The following is a 19436-nucleotide window of genomic DNA, read 5'->3' on the forward strand; positions in this document are numbered from 1 at the left end:
TTTTTTAAAAAAATTTAACAGATGTATATTAATTTAAATTTGAATCTCAATATAGCTATATATATATATATACTCAAAATTATGAATTCATATTTTTACCATATATTTAAGTTGGATAGAGTTATTAAATAGATAATTATTAATTAAAAAGTTAAAATAAATTTAAAGAATATAAGTAAAACAAAGAGAATTGTATTGATTTTGAATTCTAATATCAAATCCGAAAAATTTCCTATTAAATCGTGCATAAAAAAATTATTGCTATTTAATAATAATAGATAGATATTAATTTACTAAGTTATATATAAAAAAATATTGAACCTAGATTTTTTCCATATATTTAAGTTGGATAGAATTATTAAATAGATAGATATTAATTTGAACTTAAACATAACCATATTTAAATTTTAAATAGATAAAAGTAGATTTTTATATACATCTAAAAATTAATAATTCATCCTGCACTCAATTCTAAATCTCAATAATATATTTTATATTTTTAAAAAACAATAAAACATCCCAAAACATAATCCCAAACCTAACTCCGAAACACATAATCACACAAAAGGTATTTCAAAATATAGAATTACAGTAAACTTAAAAATAAATATGTGAGATTCTCCCATTGTTTTAAAACTTACTTGTGTGTGTGTGTGTGTGTGTGTGTGTGTGTGTGTGTGTGTGTGTGTGTTGATAGTGGACTTGGCTACATCCATATCTTCTTATTGCTTGTTCGAAGTTTTAGCATGCAGTTGAAGAATGTTAAATCTTTTAAACATGTCGGATAAATAGAGATAATTTTCTTTAAAAAATTGACGATGAATGAGAAGGTTGTTTCGCTATCGTTTTTAAAAAGAGCGGCGTAAGATACGAAGCAGCCATTCGACAGATTGGGCGGACCCCAAGGGAATAAAAACAGCGAAAAGACGCGCCTCGCGTTCGATTTTCTCTTTGTAGTTTTTGTCAATGGTTAGTCTGGATCTCTTGCGTTTGAATTTTCTATAATTTTTAAAAATTAGCACGGCATAAAAATGATTTAAAAAAAAAAGAACGGAATTGATAGTACTTCTGTTTTTCATGTCATCATTTTTTAAATTGTTCCAGGTTTCTACGGTAAAATAAATTCTTGAAATGAGCTCGAGCTCCAAATTCTATCAAGATAAACAGTTTCAAATGAATAATTATAAAAGGAGTAGAAGATCACAGAAAAAAGAACACAAGCAATTACTCAACAACACCTATCAATACTTTTAACATCTAAATTTTCCTTGTATTTTTAAATAGTTTTTTATTTTTATTTTTCACAATCTTTACAATCATATACTTTGCATAGTCATTAATTAAACACGCTTATATTTAATTTATTTGTATCTTGACAATCAGGTAAATTATGATAAAAGAATTTGAGAATTCATTATTATCTTTTAAAACTTAATGTCTCTGATACATCTGAATAAATAATTATGATTAAATGTGATATTTATATTTTAAAGCACCATACGCAGTTTTATTTTTAATCAGGTAAAGATTAGTCTTGGATATTATAAAAGGCCAGCTCACAAGACCAGCTCAAACTGTTGCTAGTTTGACTGGAAGAAAACTTGAGAGGAGATAAAACTTGAAAAGAAAATAAAAAGGAAAACAATATTTATCCTGCTTGGATAAAAAAATTAAAGTAAGAAGAAAGAAAATTAAGAGAGATAGTGAAATGTAAAACCCACCATTTCTAATTTTCTTCCTAACTTTTCTTTTCACCTATGAAGAGATTTTTGGGAGAAAACACTGCATTTCACGCATTGCCCCCAAGCCGACTTCATTTAATTATTTCATAGCAATGCTAACAATTTTTAATGGCAAAAAGACCCCTCGCCCCCAGAAAAAAGCATGATTTAATTTTAAATAGAAAAATATCATATTTTGACGAAGTTATTTAATTTTAAAATATAAGAACATGAAAATATATTTTTACCAGATAACTTGATTTAAAATTATTTTGATGATATTAATTTTAATATAATTTTTTTTCTTCAATTAATTTTTCTTCGTGAAACATAATATATTCCAATGTATGGGTATCACAGTCATGGTAATACGTTTGTCCATTTTCTTTTCACTCAGTTTTATCTTGTCCATTCAAACATAATGAATAACAACATTTCATTTTAATTTTTTTTCTTTCCATTTTCTCTCCTTCTTACTTTTTTTCTATCCAAATGAAGGGTTAGTCTTGGTTGAGAAAAAAGTGGGGAGCAAATAGGGAAACAAAAGAAAACTAGAGGAATACATTATCAAGAATACTAATTTTTTTACCAATTTTAAGATTTTTTTTTCCTCATCTAAACACTGTAGTGTTCAATTTACCAATAAAGGAGAAATATTATTATGAACAAAAAGAAAAAAAGGGGGGGCGAGGGAGACGTTGAAATTGCGGAATAAAAGAGCTTGATCGCAGATTGAATGACTGTTCATCAATCCCGTATATATCTTTGCTATTTATAAAAAGTACTGTGCAACTAATTACTTGATTATATGTGCTTAAAGGAATCCTTCATACACGCCTCACAAAACAAAAGCTTGTAAAAATTAAATTGCTATATATTATTGGAACATGTCTTTGTCTAGATCATGTCACCCCTGACCAACTCCCAGGTTCAAATTTACATGTCTTCAGACCCCCAATACTGAATCGCCAGGTAATACGCACAAAACTATAATATACTTTCCAACAACAGAAAGCAAACTTTTGACCTTATTAGATGTGTAAAGCTTAAGGTACCTCCAACAAATTAAATATACTCCCTCCTCCCTCCTTAACGTTGGAGCAGCTATTTTAGGGAGTAATAATATATGGTGGAAATATTATATTTATATATTTCACAATACAATTGAATACAATAAGATGATCACTGAACATATATTAACTACTTTGACATGATTAAAAAAACTAGAATTAGTTAAAAAAATAAAAGAAACTTGGACAACTAATGACTGAGTATTATAATGTTCAGACATTGTTTATGTGCAACCAGAGATTATGTCTACTTTAACCTTTGATTAATGACCGATTCCGCTGTGAACGGGCCAAACATGAAAGGACATAAGTTGACAACGCTAACTAGGGGAGTTCAACAAAGCTCCCATGATTATTTTAGAATTCAAATCTTCTTAATTTGAACTATGTAAATTTTTGTGAAGTGTATATTTTAAAAAAAGAAAGAAAAGATTTTATGTTTTTATAAAAAGTAAAAAAAAATACTAAAAAGGGAAAACTTAACTGAAATTTATTGGTCTCAACTTTAAAAGATTTAAATCCATTATTTTACTCTCTTCTGTTTCATTTTTCATTAGCCTCTCGTTTCAAATACATCTATAAAAGTGGATATCATCGTAGAGTTTAATTTTACAGTGAACAGACGAGCTCATGATCACAGGGGAGCCGGCCACGCCAAAGCTCGCAATGCAACAACAATGCTGAAATCAACACCCCCCCCCCCCCAAAAAAAAAGAAAGAAAGAAAGAAAGAGTATTACGTATAATTTGATGTGGCCACAACGGCCATCCTTTGTTTATTTTTTATAATTAAATTATTATTCTTCTTTTTCTTCCTGAATTGTTCAAATGAATCCAAAGCTCCTTCCCTTCCTATTAATTATACCAAGTCATCATATGTAATCTTATTAATTTACGCACATGATGAAACAATCACTCCACTTAAACAGAATGGAAACGAGACAGCCTCTCTCAGACCCGATCGTTTAACCACGTTCACACTTCCACCGGAAAAATGGAAAAACGACGACTGTAAATACTTTAAAAAAAGGAGGTAAAGTTAAACTAAAACACTGGAATTTTTCTTCGAAGAAAGTTTCCCTTGTTCGTTTACTCCGACCAAATCCAAGGCCACTTCGTCACGTCCCTTGGCAATCTATAAAAACCCTTCCACCATACAAAATCTGTCGCACCACATCACATCCGAGAATTCATATAGTTCCTGACATCTGAGATATTATTTCATTAAATCTGTTCCCTAGTTGCAATCTTTTGTTCCTGAGAATGATGAAGCGACAAATGAAGACGTTCATTCCATGTTTGGTGATATTAGTAACAATCATTTTACAATACTCAGAGTCAACCAAAGCTCTTGAAGTTGGTAATCAGTGATCATGCATATAACCCATCTCTCTTTCATCCCAATTCTTGGGCTTTTAGACCAATTTAGCTTCAATAACTATATGCCTGAATGTGTTTCTAAGCGTGTGTGTGAACGATGGAACAGAGTTCAGTTACATAGAAGGGAGCGCGAAGGGGCCTTCACGATGGGGTGAGCTGAAAGCAGAATGGGCGGCCTGTAAGAATGGAACAGTTCAATCTCCTATTGATCTGTTAAATCGCAAGGTGAAAGTGTTGTCCAACTTAGGGGACCTAGACAAGGGCTACAAGCCTGCCGCTGCTTCTATCCTCAACAGAGGCCGTGACATAACGGTGCCTACACATTCATCCAATCCAACTTTAAATAACATGCTATATACGTGCACGAATTAATTGCATTGCAAGCAAGTTAACCTACACATATACACAAGGATATCATAATAATATTGATGTTTCTTTTGGAAAATATACTGCAGGTGAATTGGGAAAGTGATGCGGGTTCAACAATAATCGATGGAACCCATTTCTTTCTCCAAGGAGCCCATTGGCACTGGCCAGCTGAACACCTCATCAATGGCAAGAGGTTCGCTCCTCTCTCATATTCCTCATTCAACGTGTACTATCATTTTTATTGTTTTTTTAAACTGATTCATTTTCAATATCGGATTTCCAATTACTAGGTATGACTTGGAGCTGCACATGGTCCATCAAATGACACTGCCCGATGGGACTAACAGGACCGCTGTGGTTGCTGTTCTCTACAAGCTTGGTCGTCCTGATCCTTTTCTCTCCAAGGTGGGTGAGTGTGTGTGTGTGTATCTCAAACAAAGTTATGAAAATACATATAGCAGCTATAACTGCCATGGCAGTTTGCAAGAAATGGTGGTGAGAACTGAGAATCGTTTGTTAAAAATATAACTCACCATATCTTAACGTGCGTGTTGAATGCAAATGAATTCAGTTGGAAGAGATCGTAAAGGAGATTGGAGAAGAGGGAGATGAAAAGAGCTTAGGGATAATAGATCCCTCGGAGATAGAACTGGGTGGCCCGATGTACTACAGATATATTGGATCACTCACCGCCCCTCCTTGCACTGAAGGTGTCATTTGGACTATTTCTAAGAAGGTACTGTTTATTCAAGTTATCAACTATTAATACCATTCAATTTTGCTATACCTTACCGTTCTCTTCATTCTATTATTTGCTATTGTCTCTTAATTATCTGAACTCCTGAAATCAATTATCTCAACAGATTAAGACTGTCTCAAGAGAGCAAGTAAATCTTCTCGTTAATTCAGTCCAATATGTAAGTATATATATCCAATAAATTCTTCAAGACTACGTATCGCATTGAGTTAATTAAACTAACGACTAATTAATTATTTAACTCTTTAATCATATACTGATCTTACCCCTTGCATGTGGTGTCACAGTATGCGAGGAGGAACGCGAGGCCATTGCAGCCCCTTAACAATCGAGAGATACAACTTTATGTCCCAAACGCCTACATTAATAAACCTCATTATTAATTTCCTGTATTCGTTACTTCTGTTCTTGTACTACACGGTACCAAGATTCATCTGTTTTCCGCTTCCAAAGCAATAAGTGCTGTAAAAACTGTTTACTATGATGCACATTTACTCGTTCTATATCTCCACGTGTAAGTTTATTCTTGTGTTCATTTATTTTTTTGATGAATAATACAATAAAGCCTTCATGTAGGACTTAGGAATATATTTTTTGACCACTTACTATACTACATTAATCCGCATTTGAATTAAAAACCTCTCTGTTGCTAGACATTTGATAGGACGTGGCGTGTTAAACAAGTAATTAGTTAGGGTGTAGTTTGTTTGATTAGAGATTAAAGCATTAATTCCTTGTACACTTAAAATTGAAAACCATTATATAGTTTACAAGTACGATCATCTCTCCGCTACTTTTTAGAAGATGTTTTCAATTTAATTCCTGAGTATTATTATATAAAATCAGACAAATGTTCGGTAAATAATACTACAATTTATCGTAAATTTCATTTCATATAGGAATATTTTGATTATAAGTATCTAATAAATATTACAGCAAATTTTTTTTTTATTAATTTACAGTCTTTCAACCAAATTTGACTCGTTAGAAGAAAAAGCTTGGGGGGTCAAGAATATCTCAGTATTTCTTAGTTTCTATCATGTGTTCAGGAGAAATCCTAATCCAGTGCTTTCGCCTAACATACAAACAATATAACAATTAGCAGATAACAGAAGCCCAATAACAATGACCAACGTGGACCGCATACCAAGAGTTTCAACAAAATAGTTTTTTTTAATATGCTTCATTATATAGTACATCGCCCCTCACTATAATGTTTTGTCATTAATTGATAAGTTAGTTCCAGACTTCCACTCATAAGTAGTTATTCATTTTCCATTCTTGCATTACGAAGACTGACTATACTAGCAATTTAGGATTTTGAAGTTTACTCTCGTGTGTATCGAATTTGAAGAAAAAGTGGCGTTAATAGTTTACACTTCTCTCCATTTATAGCGGGAAATGGAGGAACTCGATCGGTTGAAGCCCTCCCCTAAATAACCTTCCCCAAATAAAACTTTCAATTCGATTCTCCAATAACTTTTTAATAAAATAATCGTTCTTTACCCAAAGGCCAAAGCCCAAATTCACTACTCGAGTCATGAGAAAATGAGCATATGACCCCTATTTTGTCCACATTAATGTGTTAATGTGTCGAACAACAGAGGTTGCCTGATCAATATCAACGGGCTTCTTGAGATTCATGCAAATACATGATCAACTCTAGTTAGCAAATTAAAAAGAAAATCGTTTAAAAAACTCTATTTAAAGTTACAGTCAAGTAACATGATCATGGAAATCTAGTTAGCGAGCGTACGTAGCTTCAGTCCAACTACTTTAAGAAGTAAATCATGGCTATAGGAGTCACAGTAAACATAACAACCCTAAACTATTGCAAATGAGCAACCTGATCGTTAGCTAATCATTGACGCACTTCTTCAATGTTGGATGAGCACGATGCAGGTCCACCTTGCGTCTGTCTGGTGTTGTAGGATTTGCATTTTATACACTTATGCGCCAAAACGTGAAAGGTCACCTCCGATGTTTCCCCACAATCATTGCACAGAATCCAAACCTAGCCATTCCCAACAGAGATTCAGATTATTAGATGATAATCACCGTTGCAACTAAACAGACACAATAGGATACCAATGTTTACCATCTTATTTTGATATATTTCTGGCATAGGTGTCGATGCAACCTGAATATTTTGAAACGTTCAGAAAGTCTAGAGCTCTTTCTAGAAATACTGTAAGTAGATATAGATCAGAATATACGAATTCTGACAACAAAGATACCTCATGATCCAGTCTCTCCCACACACGGGACATGTCACAGATAGATTTTGAGCAAACAGGACAAGAATACCTGCCAAGTATTTTTGTCAGGATGAAGCAAAAGTTCTTAAACATATATACAATTATCATAGAATACAATAATATCCTTTCAGTTGGAGGACTAACTGGAAATGCCTCCCCATTTCTTTCACACATTCCAGATGAATAGAGTGACCACACGGCAATACAGTAATGTCTTTTGTGGTATCAAAAAGAAACTGCACATATATTGGAAAAACAGGAGATCAAATGATTGGTGCTAAAGTACTATACAAGACAAAAGAATATATCTATTCAAGATATCAGGGCCCTGCCCTTCTGAGTTCTGATGTTACCTCAAAGCAAACCGGACAATCGTGATGCATAGCTTTTTCCACGCAACGGTGTGAATCTTTCAACAATGTCGAATAGCAACATCCTAAAGATAAATAAAAATCATGATAACCCTTCTTAACAGTCAGTTTGACAGCCAAAAAAAAGTTAATTTGACATTGAATATTGAGAAGAAACGCAAATGGCTCATCCCTCGAGGGAAGTAAGTGCACAAGGCATTCAAACGCTTACCGCATTTGTTGCAGTGGAAAAAATTCTCCTTGCCTCCAATTCTGCAGATACAAATAGAATGTCAAAAACACAACAGATTAATTGGAGGTGAAACTTTAGGCACGAAACAGTTAAATGTAAAGAATCAAGGCATGGCATAGCTTGGACCTGCAGATGCCACATTCATTGCAATGGTACTGATTCTTCGATACCTGGAGTAAAGCATAATTGTTCGGTTATTAAAGGCCAAGAAAGGAGAACCAAGTTTTCAGGAGCGAAACGAGGCAAGAAGCTAACATCATCATCAAAAAACTTGCACTTGGAGCAGAAGTACTTCCCCATGCAAACACCGCACTGAATGCACATCTGCTGAACCTGCAGTGAAAAAATATGTCGAGAAAGTGGTTTAATCAATTTACACCGACTTTCTCTGTCATTATATATATTTCGGATGGATGACACATACATCTTGCTCGGTGCTACACAAGGAACAGATAACCTGAAAATAATCGCAGAAAGAATTTCCAGTTAGCACTTCCTTTTCAAGTTTTTTTTTTTTTGGCCAAGTACTTCCTTTTCAAGTTGAATAGAGACTGAGTGCTAGTTTTTTTTTTCTTTTTCTACGATTAAAGATTAGTGATAATTTATGAAAAGTGGTAGGAAAGTAAAAAAGGAAAAGAAAAAAAAAAGAGCCATCACTCCTTTTCTTTTCTTCCATAATTTTTTTTTAAAGAAAATCCTGGCATTTAATATTCTTAAGAATAGTCAGTGTAATTAACTTTGCCAATTTAATAGAGTCAAATTAGCTGAACAGAGTATATCCAAGTTAAAACCTCATCCATTGCGTTTCTGTATTTCAAAATTGAATTCTTCAGTGTCCATTAATAGAGATCATGATTCATGCATTAACGATTAAATTAAAGCCAGATGCGGCACATAGCACGCACGGACCCAAAATGGAAAGCGCAAAGGTTTCACTGTTTCAGTTTGCCTTTTTCACCACGGCCGTTTAAATATTTCTAATATAAATATTACCGAGTATATGTCGAGCGTTAATTACAGCGTAATTATTAAAATAAGATGCGAAGTTAAGAGCAGCGTACTCTCTTTAAATCGTGACGAGGAAGGTCGTGGCGATCAACAGGGTCCAATTCAATCGAATTCTGTTGAAAGAGCGTTGGAAGTACATATTCAAACGTCCATCAAGAAGAAAGTTAATTATTTTCAAGAAAATATAAAATCAGAGTTAGACGGCCATCGTTCAACAACATCATCTACAAAAGCGAATCAATTGGAGTGGGATAGAAGTACCTTGGATTCATTATGGCAATGTCTGCAATCAAAGACTTCATTGCAACAAGGTGCTACTATCTTGCATCTCCTTCTATAGTGTGAACACCTTCAAATTCCAACGCCGACAGCCCCTGAATTAGTTCCTACCGACGATTTTCTCGAAAAGGAATCAAAACTCTTCAATGCATGGGCAAAAGTTGTATTGTAAATTAAATAAATTAATACCCGTAACGGCCATATCCTGTCTCAGAAAGAGAGCCGTCATCTAGATGAGAAATTCCATGGGCTGAAATCTGCGGCTCGACAATGCACTCCATCATTCCAGATTCTGCTCTTGCTTTCCGTTGAATACCTTAAAAAAGAATGATGAGTTGCAAATTAGAAGAATGAAGACAACACGACATTGATGACAATAGAAGGAATAAGAAAGGAAAGGAAAGGAGAGACAGAACCCTAACAGGAACAGAAAGGAGAATAACAGTGATGACTGATGATAATGGTGGCAGAGACTGAAGGCCTGGCTTAGAGGCGCGAAGGGGAGGTTTCTCTCCAGAGAGGAGAGAACGGAAGAGAGGGGAAGGAAAATGCGCGTTGCGGGGAAAATATCGGACAAAGTGAAATACCAAAAGAGCCCCTTCGCTTTATTTATTATTTCCGTGAATGTGAGGAAGACCGATGGCGAGGCGACACGCAAGCGCTTTGCCGGCCAACTAAATCGTCATCATCAATCAATTGTCAATTATTAAACATGACTTACTATCATTAAGCGCACACTTGCGAACATTGACAATGGGATCTAATAGTGACTGCTCAAGGGCTCAGATCTCAATACCTTTTTTAATTATTGAATTTCACTTTTTCACGTTCTATTTATTACACCATCAATTTTTATATATAATTTTTTTATTTTGTCTTTAAATATAAAAAATATCATCACTCATGATATTTTTCAAATAATTAAATAATTTTATCTTTATATTAAAAATGAGATTACATATTTTTTTGGATTAAAAAATGAGATGATATATTAATTGTATGTTTTATTACTCACTATCATAATATTAAGAGTGACATTATTAGGGATACAAATGAAAAATTATTCTAATTTTATGTATTTTTAATTAAATAATAATTTTATTAGTATATGATATTTGATTAAAAATAACTTATACATAGGAGAACTAAAATACGAATATATTTTTATAATTTTATTTATAAATCACTTTTAATATATTTCATCAAAATCAAAAAATATTTTAAAATTTATTAACTCTATTTATAAATTTAAAAATTTCTCAACTTTATTCTTATTATATATATATATATATATTTACAATTTACTTTTTCTTTCTAGCATTCAATTGAGAGTAAATGAAAAAAAATATGATGAAAATTTAATTTATTTATTTGGAAGGAGATATGTGTTTTTATTTATCCATGTGCTTATTTGGTATAATGCTCTTTGATATTTTAAATTAAGAAAATTCAAGTTTTCTACGTTTTTAATGAAAAATAATGATCTTTGAAGAGGATTGATATCTCATGAACAATCATATTTATCAAGATAATGTGAATCGAATCTCCAATAATAACAAGTTAAATTTAATTAAGCACCAACGGGTAAATTAAGTAGCTTAAAATACTGGGGTGGGTTGGGGACTTTTTTTGGGGGGGGGGGGGGGGGTGGGGAGGTTCTTAATACTTCTGCTTATGTACTTTATTGCTCCAATTAAATCAGAACCAATATATGTTCCATACCTTGTTTGTCCTAAAATTAATTGCATTGTTGATATTAATAAATAGCACTCGTTTATTTTAAAATTGCATATGTATTTGTCTTTAATTTGACGAAAAAGTGCACTGTACACATATGTTTAAGCACCTTAGTTTTCCACAAAATATTTAAGCATATCACCGTAATCGTCGATACAACTTCAAAAACGACTACGTTAACCTAATTAGCATAATATTCTACCAAGAAAACATTGAAAATTCTACAAGAGCATATATATTTCCTCTGTGCTGAATGAATCTGGCACATGACTGGAGTCTGTTTCTCGAAAGAACAGCGTGACATTATGCTCATCTTGCCCCCGCATTCAGACCCTAGTTGGTGGTTCATTTGAATTATGTTTATCTTCTCTTAAAATTAACAATAGCTTATTTTCTTGCATTATTGCCATGATAATTGTAGAAAGGATATTTCAACAATAACAAAGCTTGGAAGGAAAAAATTAGGTAGGTCATCAAACGAGAAATGTGTTGATGCATGAATGATTGTTTTTTGTTTTTTGTTTTTTTCCAAGATGAATGATTGTTTCATAGCTTATATCAAGAAAGATGCTCAATGGTACCGTGAATTTTTTTTATTTTCGACTGTTACCTCAAAAGGATTGCGTGAATTTCTTTATCATAATAAAAAAAAGGAAATCTTTTCGAAACTTTTTTTTTTGGCTAATTACACCAAGAGAATTTATATGTTAGTCAGACGATGCTTGGATTAACTAGGAGTAGGACATATCGCATAGTTAAAAAAAAAAATTACAAGTCACTGTACAGTAAATTAAAATGAAGAATAAAAGAGTACGATTCTATAAATATGTTTCACATACAATATCATAATTTTTACCTATGTTATAATCATAATTCATACATCCTAAAAGATTTGTTTTTCAAGTCGACGTGAGTATTATAATTTATAATTAATATCTATACAGCGTAGATCAGTAAGAAGGATAACATGCAAAAAGAAAAAAAGAAAAGCGGAAGATTATAATTGATGACACGATCTATTTAAATTAGAGCTTTACTTAATTTGAAGCTCTTGCTGTTTGGGCAATTGTGTATACAACAAATTAGTTAGAAAAGTTAATTTCTATCCACGGATTATATGCCCTAATTCTTAAGCGTTTAAATCTTCTAAAATTAAAGTTTTATATTTTATAAAAAAATAATAAAACAAGTAAAAATATTAAAAAAACTTCATATAGATTTACTAATATCAGAATTTAAATTTTATAGGAAAAAAGAAATGATGGGGAATGGGGGAGAGGAAGGGAGAAAAAAAAAAATGAAAAGCGATGATAGATAAGAAGAGGATAATACTACTAATAAAAAGGGAATATTGAACAGTTTTTTTTTCATGCATTGAAAGGTTATGAACCATTTAATATGACACCATTATATGTTAATAAAATAAATATTGAACTATTATTACAACTGTCCAATATGGTCCAAAGACCCATCCAATATAATATCCAAATGACCAGTAAAAGGAAAGTATATATTGAATGGTTATTTACCAGAATCGTGTAATATAAATAATATATTGGGCAGTTATCATGATAACCATTCATTATATTAAAATTTTTTTATTACCATAGTTACGTTTTTTATAGCCTCTTGCAATAGTATAATGTAAATACGAATAAGTCCAATTCATAATTACACTAAACTAAATTTAATTATAATAAACTAACAATTTTATTCAAATAAAAAAATTATTTATTATACAATTGCTGAATATAATACTAAAAAAAATAAAGTTGTTTGCTATACTAAACTAAAATTATTCTAAATTGTAAAATTTAAATGAGAAAAATTAAAATAAAAATGTGTAGTTCACTTATTTTTGCCCCATAGTTGGAAAATAAACTCACACAATTCCTCAATAACTTTGTTAATGTAATGATCTCCAAATTCTTTACAATATGAATGATGATAATATTGCAATAATGTAATATGATAACAAAGTTAACTACTTTAGGAAATTAAAATTTATAATCATATATAATTGAATCTAAATAACATGCATACCATAATGGCGATTAAAATCATCCCATGAGTGATGATGTCTTTAAGAAATTTCATTAGTAATATCCATAATCTTTGTTATATACTATTTGTTGCGGGCACTACATAGAAAAACTAATAAACATATCATTGAATTAATTAAAATATTAGAGTCAATTGTTAAAATTAATAGTGATAAGTACCTTTATTATTTTTTAATTAGGGTAGACTAGATCGTATAACATGTACCTTAATGGTGCAGGCAAGTTCTTTTCACTGCAATAAAGCACCATAGCCCTGATAAGAAAAAGAATAAGTTGAAATTAGAAATTCAAAATGAAAAAAAAAATAAAAATATTAATCAAAATATAAACTTACAAATTAAATAATTTCATCGTGTCTAGTCTATTATCTGGTTACCCACTAGCAAAATCCAAATAGTAGAACTTTTCAATTTTAATAGCAGTCGGCATAATGCCAATCAGCATCCAGTGGCTCCTAAAACAATTTGAAAGCACATTTCATCAACCTTAAAATGATAAGATAAATTAAATTAATTAGGATACCATTGAACTCATCTTTGTACATAAGGTACTGATAACTTATAAAAATTTATATCATCTCAGCGCATTTTCCTACAATTTCATATGCTTTTTAATGAAATTGTGCATATTTTTGGTACATATGATAGGAAAATGTGCATATCTCACATTTGGGTTTAAATGACAAAATCTTTGTGTGAATTGTGCATAATTCTTTATCTTGATATAATTAATCTTGAATTCACAAAATTTCTTACCTTCTTAGGTTATTAGAACATTATTTGAGGAGTAGGAGTTATGAAGTTATTACATCAAGAAAGAGTCAAGACAAATAGTGAGGAATTAAACCTTAGCCCAAGCACTTTTAACCTCAACCAAAAGCTAGCAACAAGACACTACTAACACGTTTTGGCTACAGTTGAAGTCTTGACTAAGAGGTATTAGTTGCAATTGAGGAAGAATTGGCTGCAGCCGAAAGAACCTAACCAAGAGGTTTTGGCCGCAGCCAAGGAAGAATTGGCCGTAGCCAAAAGCCTCTTAATGAAGCTATGCATTTTTGAATCAGACTTAAAGCTAAGGTTATATATGTAAAATTCTTGCACTTTGAAGAGAGAGCTGCGACTTTCAAAAGTTCTTTGAGGTTTTCTATGCTAGGGTTTAAGGTTTTTGAAGGAGATTTAGCCAATGATTGAAAATTTGAAGAGATTAAAATGGATTTTTTAAAAATTTTCTTCTTCTCTTCCCTCTTCTCTCTTTGTCTCTGATATGGATGCTGCATATTGTGACATGTATGGCTCTTTTCTAAACATGGGTGGCTAGTTTTATTGTTCTAAGATTATTTTAAACTTTTGTATGGATTAATGCTTGAATATTCCTTTCTTTTGAAAGTTTATTATATACATGTGTCTATTTTATCATTTGCTTAATGCTTTTAAATGCTTGATCACCATTTATATTGTTTTGTTCACTTAAATTGTGCCTGAGAGAGCCAATTTAGGTGTAAGACTTGGATAAAATAATGTTGCACTTGAAATTTATAAAGATAATGAATGATTTTATTGGTAAAATAGAAATATTTTATTAACCCTTTATAGTCACATTAAGATCAGAGCTTAAAAATTATTTTCACTAATTATTTTTAAGAGATTGTGAAATTTTAGTGTTTGCAAGTATATTTGATTTTGACTTGAGAAAGCCTTTTCAAGTAAATTAGAATATTAGACTAACACTTATTTTTATTAAAAATTTATTTGAGAGAAATTAATTTAAGTTTCATGAAATATAAATGGGAGAGATAATCTTAAATCCTTACCTCTGAAAGTCAAGGTTTCAACAAGTTTTAATTGCTTTAAAATAATTGTAATCCAATTTTGTTACTTTCATGCAAACATACTCTTAATGTTGCTCAACCTATCTTAAAGCTTAATAATGAATTTTAACTCTCATTTGCCTAAATTTTCATGGGAACGACAACTTTATAATATTCTATACTTGTAACGACCCGTACGTTTGCAGTAACATTTGAAGGCAAACAAGTACCATAAATAACATCATCATAATATGATTCTTTGCCTTTAAGTACTTTGCTAATGTTTGAAGTTGGCCATGCTGCACCTCGGCAGTGATATTATAATGAGCAGAGATATCATAAAGACAGACAAAAACAAACTTTGACACAAGATTACCAAGGATGATAAAAATTTTATATAGTTACCTAAATGAAAATAATAATAAAAAAATTATTATATCATATTAAGTTTAAAATATAATAAAAGTTCATATAAACAATATGTACCTCGTATAAAAATGAACCATATTTTGACTTATCGAAACATGTTGGAGGACTTCGTTGACCATTTCAGTCCTAATTACATCGTGTTGTTTTCTGTTGTGCTTGCTTTGGTCAAAGTTGATAAACACCATAGAATTAGAAAATAATTTTGCACACACTTCAAGTATACTTTGGTAGGTTTTTGGCAATCAGTTCGACACGACTATCTCAATCTTAGATAATTGACCTAATTGTTAGAACATTTATTTTCATGATTTTTTTTGACATTGCATTTGAAAATATATATATATATATATAATCCAAACAACATTAGGGTCCATGTGTTTAAGATTAAAAAATAATTTTTAAATACTTTAGAAATTTTGCAATAAGTGATTTATTCTATAATAAGTGATTTATAATTAGAAATTATTTTATATTAGTTACAATAATAAAAGATCATTTTTCATTTACAATAATAAGTAAAATATATATTTCAATATTAACATTAATATATAAACCCAACCATTACGAAAATTATATATTATCAATGTATAAAAGTTGCTTTCATTAAAAATTTACATTCCTATTTAAAATAAATAAAAAAATTTCTTGTGTGAAAAAATTCCTTTTAATTAAAAAAACTTCAATAAAAGAGCTATTAAAATACCAAGCTATTAATTTCAAACGAAAGGTTGATAACATAACAACATAAAAATAAAACTTTTCAAGGCCTTTTGCACTCACCTCAATCATAACATCATTATCATCAACAACAACAATAATATCATATGCTATATAAAGTTAAAACTTACACACGAGTAATAATTTCGAATAAGTTAAAAGTACTCATATACAGTTTCAATCATTATAAAATTTCATGCACAACTCAAGTCTCAACCATCAATCAAATAATCAAATGATAAAAAATTTTCAAGCAAACCTAGTTGCATATTGTTCAAACAAAAAAATAAAAAAAATAGACTATAAATTCAAATACAAAAACCTAAATATAACTCCCATATAATCATACATTATTAGCCTAACATACATTTTCAAGTTATCCATAACTTAAACTTCATGTGGGTGTTGGCCAAAGGTTTTTTTTTTTATGAAACATTTTATCGAATACCTTGCGTGCGACAATGACAACCCAAAATCAATATAATCTAATCTAACAAACCAAAGCCTAATAAAAAATCAAACATGTCACAAAAACCAAGTTGAACCGTTTAAGATCAAGAGATTTAGAGGAAATGAGAAGAAGATAAGACACGGTACTTGTGAAATGACACACAAACACCCAATGGAGGAGAGGAGCAGACCCACAAAGTTAGTGTCTACGGCATTTCAAAACACAACAAAAACAACGGTGAAGGCCATCGATAGTGCAAAAATGAGAGAGGAAGAGAAGAGGCACAAGAAGGAGGATGCTGAACACTGAAAATGAATATGATTTAAGGGGTGAGGATCTAATATAAAGGCATGTATTGGACGATTAACATTATAAGAGATATTATTGGGCAGTTATTAATAATAACCATCTAATATTTTTTATTTAGATATTTTAACTATTTGAAAATTTCAAACATATATTGAATGGTTATACTAATAACCGTCCAATATATGAGAATATATTATGACCATTCAATAAGACCTGTTATTTATTTTTTATTTTGTGTTATAATCATAATAATTCATAAATACTAAAAGATTTGTTTTTCAAGTCCACGTGAGTATTATAATTTATAATTAATATCCACAGAGTGTAAATCAATGCAAAGGATAACATGTAAAAAAAGGGGAAGGGGGGAAGATTATAATTGATGACACAATCTATTTAAATTAGAGCTGTTTTTACTGAACTTGAAACTCTTGCTTTTGGGCAATTGTGCATACAACAAATTAGTTAGAAAGGTTAAAATTAAGATTTACTAACAATTTCTTGAGGATTTAAATCTTCTAAAATTAAAGTTTAATATTTTCTAAAAAATAATAAAACAAGAAAAAATATTAAAAAATCTTCATATGAATTTACTAATATCAGGATTTAAATTTTACAGGAAAAAGATATAATAGAGAAAGAGGGAAAAGGAAGGGAGAAAAAAATCAAAAGCGGCCATAGATAAGAAGAGGATAAATAAATCCAATAAGAGAGAGAGAGAGAGAAGAAGAGGATAATGCGATGGGGGGAAAAGTCGGTGAAAGGACAGACAAACCATTTGTTATTCGGTTGGGGAGGGAGGGCGTGGCAGACGATGGGAGCAGGAGGATCAGTAAAAGCCTTCCCAAATTCGCCGCACACTTGATTGCAGTCAGTTGTGATATTTTGACCAATAATATTTAAACACGTGTTTGCATTCTATCTCCACCTTGTCCATTTCGTCTGCCCTTTTCATCATTCTGCTTCCCCTCTCTTATCCGTCTCCGCCTTCCGCATGATTTTTTAAAAGTGATCCCTGGATCGCTTTTCTTTGTTTGAAAAGCTTACTTTTGATTTATAATTTTTTACAAATAAAATTATATATTTAATAAATATTTATTATAAATTTTTAAAAACATTTTTTATACTTTATATTAATAAAAAATAATTAATACATGTTTATATTTATTAATACAAAATATTTTAGTTTAATTTTTTATTTTTAAACTCAATTATTATAATTAATTAATTTTCTTAAATTGTGTTATTTATCTTTTTCTTATACATTTTTAATCCTGTCTATTTAAACATATTTTTCTTTTCAACATTTAATAAAAGATAAATAAAAAATTTAATAATAAAAATTTAATAAATAATTTATAAATAAAATAATTTTTTTCTCCTTACTTTGCAAATATGACACTATATAGAAATGAATTAAGTATAGGAGAAATTATTATCCGTGACATTATATAGAAATGAATTATGTATGGGAGAAATTATTATCTGTGTCTTTATTTTTATTTATAAGCAGAATTATAAATTTCAAAAAGTACTTATCATATTTTATTCAAATTCTCTCGCATAAAGTCAATACTTATTTTCACTAAAAAAATTTTGATTTATTAATTATGGCATAATTGAGACTAATTTTTAAATATCAGTCATAATTATTATATTTAACCAACTATTTTAAATTGTGTAAATTAATTATTTTCTCCTGTATTTGAAAACTGAGGGGGTACTGATTACAATTTCAATACTAATTAAACTATTTAAAAATATTAAAATTTTAATTTTCATTACCAAAATGTTTATATATAATATTTAATAAAAATATAATTAAAACTACATAAGATTCCAACTCATATTTTTTTTAGAACTGTAAATTAGTTAGTAATACCTTATCGTATGGTTAATTTATCATTTACGGTTTACACTGAGTTTTCGCGCTTTTTTTTCTCGTGAAGGAGCATTTTTGGCCTTTGAGGTTTTATTTCTATATAAAAATCAATTTAAAACTTTTAAGTTTCATTTTGTTTTCTAACATCAAAGTAAATAAATTCCACTTGATGGAATGAACTGAAATCTGCATGTCTCCCATTCATTTTCCATCAATTTTTTATGGAATGAATGATGCTGTTCAGAGTGGGAGAAGAAATAAAAAGACTCACTTGCCTTATATTTTCACACAAACCATTCCATCTCATCAAAAATTAAGTTAATTACTTTATTTAGTAAATTGTTATCATATCCTATCCATTCCAATTATATTTCTATTCTCCTGGACATAATAATGCAAACATATCCCCATCTTATTTTAATCATACCAAGCAAAAGTTTGATAATATTATTCTCATTCTTATTTCTATTCTCATTTTTTATTATTCATGCCAAAGACAGTGAGAATTTTCTCCCAGTCACAGAGAAAATGTATTCATAAATGATTGAAAAGATTTCAGTGAATCCTTCCTAGTCCAACTTTGATTATTAAAAAAAA

The 19436-nt window shown here is 30.4% G+C and overlaps 2 protein-coding genes across 3 annotated transcripts; one reads left to right on the forward strand and one right to left on the reverse strand.

Annotated features, from left to right (window-relative positions):
• The first annotated feature begins 3948 nt into the window (after positions 1-3948).
• On the forward strand, positions 3949-5884 carry LOC129297698 (alpha carbonic anhydrase 7-like). Its single transcript, XM_054936052.1, has 7 exons — positions 3949-4150; positions 4277-4482; positions 4626-4732; positions 4830-4944; positions 5111-5275; positions 5403-5456; positions 5584-5884. Exons 1-7 carry the CDS (start codon positions 4054-4056, stop codon positions 5677-5679), a joined length of 840 nt encoding a protein of 279 aa, XP_054792027.1. The 5' UTR covers positions 3949-4053; the 3' UTR covers positions 5680-5884.
• Positions 5885-6962: 1078 nt separating this feature from the next.
• LOC129297702 (E3 ubiquitin-protein ligase RZFP34-like) lies at positions 6963-10006 on the reverse strand. 2 transcript variants are annotated; one of them, XM_054936055.1, is made up of 13 exons: positions 9867-10006; positions 9634-9760; positions 9427-9514; positions 9219-9278; positions 8582-8614; positions 8413-8490; positions 8284-8327; positions 8137-8177; positions 7908-7990; positions 7699-7790; positions 7534-7603; positions 7395-7436; positions 6963-7310 (listed from the first exon to the last, which is right to left on the reverse strand). In XM_054936055.1, exons 2-13 carry the CDS (start codon positions 9726-9728, stop codon positions 7158-7160), a joined length of 879 nt encoding a protein of 292 aa, XP_054792030.1. In that variant the 5' UTR covers positions 9729-9760; positions 9867-10006; the 3' UTR covers positions 6963-7157. The 2 variants fall into 2 exon arrangements, with proteins under 2 accessions (XP_054792030.1, XP_054792031.1); XM_054936056.1 differs by having other exon boundaries at positions 9861-10006.
• Positions 10007-19436: the final 9430 nt, after the last annotated feature.

This window comes from Prosopis cineraria, unplaced genomic scaffold (assembly GCF_029017545.1).
Source record: "Prosopis cineraria cultivar Desert tree isolate PC_DT_omini unplaced genomic scaffold, ASM2901754v1 PC594, whole genome shotgun sequence".
Taxonomy (NCBI): Eukaryota; Viridiplantae; Streptophyta; class Magnoliopsida; order Fabales; family Fabaceae; genus Prosopis; species Prosopis cineraria.